A 7,379-nucleotide genomic window follows, 5' to 3' on the forward strand; every position below is an offset into this window, starting at 1 on the left:
CTACCACGCCGAACCGTCCAAACGATACCTTTACATAGCACTAAAAAAAACTAATGCAGTGCGGCGAGTTTCTTTCTCTACATCCTGCTCAAACTGGTGTAAAGGTGGCTGGTCCTAAGCGAGATTGACACGAAGAAAGGGTGACGAGAGGCTGGACCAAAGCGCCAATAATGCGCCCGATTTACTACTTGTCTCTCCCAAAAACAAATAAGATGAGGGTTTCGTGCTACCTGTCCAACAACACATCCAATGATTCGGCCACGGCGGTCACGCCGGTTGCGCCCCTGGCTACCAATGATTCAATCACGACACCACCATTGCCATTGCTCGCGCCTGTCTACGAACCCAATCAGCAGCTCATATGATACACGCTGGTTCTGGTTGGAAGCTGTCGCCAGTGAGCACATGCAGTAGGACCCGATATCCCGGTTGGGCTGAGGTGGCTTGGATGGTAACATCACATCGCCACACTGCCCCAAGTGAAAACCATGAGCGTGAATGAACACACGAGGAAGGAACCGGTCACATGGTTAGATTATTTACGGTGAAACCAGTCCGCCAGAGTTTAAGTTTTAGATAAAACCAAATTCTCATTTGTTGAACATTATTCATGAGACCTTGTTTTACTATTTGATCTTGTAGTCCAAAGAATTTCATACCATGACATACCGGTGCGCTAGAGTTTAAGTCTTTAGACTTGCACTGATGCTTGCATTTTTCTAAAGAAAATGTTTTCGTTGACTACATAGGTGTATGTGGTCACACCATCATGAATTTTAAAATAATATGTCGGCTCAGTCCCTTTTATAAGGGTAGGCATGCGTTCATATGGTTGACTGTATGCTCATATGTATAAACGTCTTCATTTGTACTATGCTTAAATGGATAGTGATGCTTTTTTACACAAAACAAGAAATGATTTTATCCGCAACCGAAAGGCTGCGCAGGTTACCTTAACTACTACCACCCGGAGCGAGGAAAGAATCCTTCGCTTTACCCCCCACGTGGGGTACCCCTGCGCTCGTGAAGAATCTTGGCCGGTTTGTTACAGCTTATCCGCATCTCTGGCCGTCAGCTGCGCGACGGACGGCCCAGATCTCTTCCAGGGAAAGCGCCGCAGGCCCCAACTGCACGTAAACGACCAGAAAGTCTCTTGTCCCTCCGCGGCCGAGGGCCCCCCGCGCCGCGCGTTTAACGCGCCACCGTTAATTTATCGCTGACGCGTGGGCCCGGATGCCGTGGGCCCTGACAGCGCGGGGTGAGTAAGAGCAGAGTGGAGTTCGCGAAAGCAGCACAAGAAGGGAGACCCGGACGCGACCTGTCACGCGACCCACGCTACTGGTTACTCTTCGCCGCCGCCGCCGCCATTGCCGAGCACGGGAGCGCCGAGACCCACACTGCTCGCTTCGCCATGGACAGCGGCGGCAACAGGAGCGGCGCTGCCGGTGAGCTCAGCGCATTGTGACGCCCCTTGCTCTCTTTTTCTCTCCTGGCTCGTCGTGTGATGTAACCGCGGCGGTTCCCGCGTGTGTGCGTGTGTGCAGGGGGAGGGGACGGCGCGTGCAGCGGCGGCCACCTGTGCCACCTGTGCGGGTACAAGTACGCGAGCGCGCACCCCAGCGCCAAGCAGCGGCGCGCGCACCGCAAGAACTGCGGCGCTGGCGGCGGCAAGTCGCCGCCCACCGCCGCCGCCGCCGCCAGTGCGGAGGCAGAGGAAGAGCGCCAAGGCAAGAAATTGGTGCCAGGTACCGCGCGGTTCCTTTCCCGCTCTGTTTCCGGCGCGTTGCTTGCGTCTGCGCTGTTCTTGCGCTGATGCGTTTGCGTGTCCTCGACGACCCAGGTGAGGATGTCGGAGGAGAGGGAAATGGGGCGCCTGCTTCGGATTCTGGCGCCGTTTTGCCCGGATCTGCGGAGGATGTTGGGAACGCAGTAGATGACGACGACACTGGAGGTTTGCTCCAATTATTCCTCCCCGAATATTCCCCGTTCTTTGTTTTATTTGCCAAAAATCTATGTCGAATGATTTGGTTGCGGTTCGTCAGGTGGAAATTGCTACTCTACTTCTTTTTTCCCTCCCATTTATCAGCCTGCCTATGCAGAGAAGAACTTCCATGATTAGGTGAAATCGTACTGATGTTCAAGGCTGGAATACAGTACAGCGGTTCCTGTCTTCTCGATTAGCGGTGTAATGTTCAGATTATGTGTACTTCGTTGTCAACTTCGGGGTTAGGATAATATTCTTAGGGGTAATGATGATTTGGAAATCCCATACTGTGTGTACATGCCAAAGTTCGGTAGAATAATGCCGCTCAGTAAATTATCGAGGCCGGCAGCTTGTTGTTCCTTAGTACTAGGGGTCTTGTGAAATTGTCAACATCCTGTGCTGGCAGCATAGCACACTGCCAGAAAGTCCAGGGCTATTTAATTATTCACCGTGCCATATGCGTACACTTTCTTCAATGCTCTTCTCACTGCTGTTGTATTTTTGTGATGCGTTACAACTGTAATTAATTTATTCTGTGGATTTATTTTGCAGTGCACTCTTCCTCTAATAGTGCCGGAGTTGACGTCATTATCAATGATGTGACTTCTGAAGGGCCTCCTAAGGCTAATGGAACTGACGTTCAAACTGAAGTTGATCTGCCGCTGCCTGAAAGCGCACCGCATTTTCAAGATTTGTATCCGTCTGAATCACATTGTAGTGGTGATCAGCATCAGGATGCCTCCGCTTCCCATTGTCAGTCAGAGCCTGAAGATGGTGCAAGATTCAGTCCAGACTTCTCTGCAGATGAAACAAGCAAGTCTAATGCTGTGTCCCTGGCATCAGATGCCGCTTCAGGTGAATTTTCTGCACAAACAATTGCTACAGCTGGTAGCACTGATGGTATTGCCGTTACTGAAAACGATTGTATGATCAACACCATTGATGAAGACAAAACTAGTGAGGGCATGTTGGTAAAAGGTAATGAGGTTGATTCGTTCTATCAAGAGAAGCTGCAAACCAAAATTGTTGAGGGGCATAGTCCTACTACAGTGGAGGAAGATCTATATGTCAACAACTTAGGTGTGGTTCCCGGAGAGCAAAACCCCAGTGAAGACACTGAATCCAAGGACGAAAGCAGGGTTATCGAACCTAACCCAGTTGAGCAAGTTTGTACCATCAAGGAACCTGTCGATGTACTTGGGAATAAGGAGCCTTATACTGATAATAATGCCCACACAGATGATACCAGTAGTGATGATTTATCTCAACTTGCTTCTGGTGGTTGTCATTTGGAGGCAGCAGATGTTGTCGAAACACAACAGGAAATTGATTCTACTTCTGTGGTAGCAGATCAGCTGACAAACTCCAAACAGACGGGCCTTGAAGAAGGGTCAAGCTATCCTGGTGCAGGTGAGACTTTGAGTTTTTGTACTGATGATCCTGTACTCTGTATTTTGTACTATTTTTGTTGTTCGGTTGCAAAAGTTTTTGTAAGAAGTGGTGAAGTCTGATTTTGGGCTTTTGGTCAGGTTGAGCCGTCAGAATTCATATTTGTGCATTATACTTATAGTAACCAACATATGATGAAAACGGTCCCTAATTCCTAAATACGGTGGCGTTGTTAGCTTATTGGTTGTTCTATTGAAATCACAAAGATAATTTTATCTTATGCTTGAAATTTAATTATACAGCTCAAATAGGAGGCCTCAGTATCCAATCATCTAGCCCTGTCTACAAGTTAGATAAACTGGAATACCGTAATTTTATTTCACAAGTAACAACATGGTCATAAATATCTCCAACTATTTTATCTCCCTTATGACTATTGTTTATGAACTGACATTCAATGAGCATTCTGCAGATGAGGTTACCCAAGCTGTATCAAGTGCAACAGAGCCTGCTGTGGATAGTCCTGTTGCTGAGGTCATATCAGCTGGTAGTGCTTCTGATGTTACAAAGAAAGATACCTCCGAGGTGACAACAGAAGATGACACACAGAATAATTCAAGCCATACAAGTGATGTCATTTCCATGCCATCTCAAATTGACCCAATAGAGCCTAGCTTAGACCCTACTCAGGAGATCAGTATGAGTAGCGAGCATGATGTTGATGAGAATAAACAAATTGAGAACGTTAGTGTGGACCTTACCTCCCGTGAGACTAATGATGTATGCAGTACGGATAACATCGAAGAGATTAAGCAGATTGAAGAAATCAGTGCAGAAGATGGTACTCTGAAGACCAGCATATTACAGAGTGCAAGTAGTGTTGAGGAAAAAGAACAGATTGAAGAGGTGATAGCAGATCCTGCTTCTGACAGTATCGATGTGATAAGCAGCAGAGACATAATTGTGCAAAAGGAACAGAGTGTTGTCCATGTCGGAACTGCTCATGAGATAAATGTGGTGGATATCCCAGCTATAGTTGAATCAGAGAAGCACGGTGAAGAAACTACCGCAGACCTCCCAGCTATAGTTGAATTAAAGAAGCACGGTGAAGAAACTGCCACAGACCTCCCAGCTATAGTTGAATTAGAGAAGCATGGTGAAGAAACTACCGCAGACCTCCCAACTATAGTTGAATTAGAGAAGCACGGTGAAGAAACTACCGCAGACCCTACTGCTCAGATGACGAACATTATTACAGATAAAGTTGAAGAAAAGAAGCAAGATGAAGAAATTACGCCAGGTCCTGCTCCTCATGCTATTAATGTGATACACGAAGACAATATGCAGAATGAAGACATGACAGAGATCCCTAGTTCTCACGAAAATGTACTTGACGACACAGATATTGTTAAAGAGAAGGGTGAAGAAACTATGTCAGAGCCAACCTCTCACAACACTGATGCGGTAAGCATTGTTGATGCCGTTGAAGGAAAGGAGAAAGAAGAGGTAACTCCAGAATCTACTCTTGATGTTAGCTTGGTCCACACCATTGACAATGTCAAAGGAAAGGAGAGTGAAGAGCCTACTTCGGACCCTACATCCGTCAATGCCGGAGGCAATGCAGGTACTATCCTTGTCGCGGACTCTAGTTCTCACATGAACAGCACACCACAGGGCACAAATGATGCCAAAGAAGAGGACCGGGATGAAAACACTGCCGCGGACCATGCTCGGACTGATGGTGTTGAAGAAAAGAAGCAGAAGGAAGAGACTGCAGCAGAGACCAACACCAAGGATAGCGCAAATGACCATCCAAATGAAGAGATCACAGACAAGGAAATGACAATAGATTCAGATAAGAGCCATGTGTCCCTGAAGTCCCTTCTCTCCGAGAAAGGCATTGAATTTGAAGTTAAAGAAAAGAAGGCGAGCACCAAGGACCGAATGCTGTCGTTCAGGCGCCGATCGTCGAAGGACAACCCTTCGCCTGTCAAGCCTGGTTCCGAGCAGCAAGACTGGAACTCTCCGGCCAGGTTACCGGTGGAGAAGTCGCCGAAAGGGAAGAAGCAGCAGTGGATGCCGTTTATTTGCTGCCACTCCATGAACTGACCGTGCTGAGGGTCTTTCTGGAGTTCATACTAGTGTATCGGTGTGGTTAGGCTTGTCCAGATTTGTAAATGGTCATTCCGGTTTGCTCTGTCGTGTGTCCGCACTGATGATGTCTCAGACTTCAGTTTGTCCCATCATCACTTTTTTGTTTGGAGTTGCTCGGTTATTTGATTCGAGTAGTCCTGTACTTTGTTGATTTCTTCTTCTTAACACTAAAATTCTACTTGCTCAACGAATTCGAGTCCCAATAGTTCCCCAACAGGCCTCGATTCACGTTAGTCACTGATCCAGTCCCTTGTTCATCATGAACTGTTGTGTCCCTCGTTCAGCTGCCCTGTACCATTTTTGTCGTGATCTCTTGTTAGGTTCAGAACTGGAGCTGTCGAATCGTGTAATCGTTTGGTTGGCAGCTTAGTGGTGTCCTAACGTCTGAGTAGCTGTACTAGAGTTCTTGTTTTAATCCATTCCTCGTAAGCAAAAAGAGGCTCTTGATGCATCCAACACCGGCCTTACTTGTGCCCTTAATGAGGTAAAAAATCAAGACTTAGCCAGTTGATGTACATTTATCAGAGAAGGAGCACCTGCATGAACGCACGCTCTAGAAGTAGCATTGTTCTTATCTGATGACTAATTAAATTAAAGAACCATTGTGTCAGCAGTAGTGTGCAATTTGGTGTGCTGGTGTTCTGCATTCTGCACCTGATTGCTTCTCACCATCCCCGGCTACATCCTGCATCACTTATTTGGCCAGCCTGCTCACTCAGAGCATTCACCAATGCTATTTTGTTGCTTTGCATAATTTAGTGGTAAGGAATGTCTACATGTGCTGTAGCAAAACTGTTAATTTGTACCTTCCTTGCAAATAAAGTTATTCTATTCTATTCCTACTATGATTTTAACTGCTATTTCGCACCTTATCTCAATACGGAATGACTAGGGGATTCAGAGAACAAGGTGAAACAGAGCATTACACAGAGATTAGCTACTATCAGAGGAATGCTTCACTCGAATCAAGCAATTACACAGGAGAGTTTATGCCGGCCAGACCATGGCATTGGGTAGGGTTCAACCCCATATACAAAAGAGATTTGACTGCCTCTACGCTTACACGGGTATATAGCCAGCATCGGATCAGCCCAAGAAAGAAGATAAACAGTAGAAGATTGTAGACCCTCGGATCCGGGATGGACGGTGCTCAGTCATCAGCCGCAGCGGGTGAACAGTGAAAGTGTTCATTTTCTTCCGTGATCTTCAGATAGAGCTTCGGGGATGAAATGGCTTCATATTGATGGGTCCTGATAGGGAAACCCCTGCCTACCAAACAATTACTTTTATACTTATGTGGTTTCCCAATCGCAAGTGTAAGTGGCTTAATACTTTCAGATTTGCTATTTCACATCTAGATGTGAAATAGCTATCTCACATCTAAGTCTAGAGCCATTGGATTCTGTCCTGTCTTTAGGATTCGTGCCCACATTTTTTTTCTGCCCCCGCCTCCTGCGTTCGCCCGTTTCTTTGTACGAGCCTGATTCGCATCGATGTGCTCGTTGTTGTTTGTTTTTCCTCGGTTGATTGTGTGCGCACGGCCGGGCTTTTTTTGTTTTTGTTGGCCTGTTATGCACACACAGCTTTGGGTTGTTATACGGATGTCCTTTTGCCAGGCATTAATAGGAAGGCACAGCGATTTCATTCTTTCATGATTAAATGTGTTGTTTTTCCTGCCTAAGATGTGTTGTTTTCCATGGTGGGGTGCAGGGTAGAAATGCACGAGTCGGTTCTGCTGTTTTTTTTTTCACTTTTACGTTTTATTTTTTGTTTATTTGTGTTAAAGTTATGAACTTTTTAAAATTTAAATGCTTGTAAATTCATGATTTTTAAAAAGAATCATGATAATTTT

General features: G+C 46.2%; 1 protein-coding gene across 1 annotated transcript; it reads left to right on the forward strand.

The window, feature by feature from the left end:
* Positions 1-1,256: 1,256 nt before the first annotated feature.
* On the forward strand, positions 1,257-5,714 carry LOC123151653 (uncharacterized). The gene is made up of 5 exons (XM_044571331.1): positions 1,257-1,445; positions 1,545-1,745; positions 1,841-1,951; positions 2,537-3,394; positions 3,846-5,714. Exons 1-5 carry the CDS (start codon positions 1,412-1,414, stop codon positions 5,480-5,482), a joined length of 2,841 nt encoding a protein of 946 aa, XP_044427266.1. The 5' UTR covers positions 1,257-1,411; the 3' UTR covers positions 5,483-5,714.
* Positions 5,715-7,379: the final 1,665 nt, after the last annotated feature.

Source organism: Triticum aestivum, chromosome 7A (assembly GCF_018294505.1).
Source record: "Triticum aestivum cultivar Chinese Spring chromosome 7A, IWGSC CS RefSeq v2.1, whole genome shotgun sequence".
Taxonomy (NCBI): Eukaryota; Viridiplantae; Streptophyta; class Magnoliopsida; order Poales; family Poaceae; genus Triticum; species Triticum aestivum.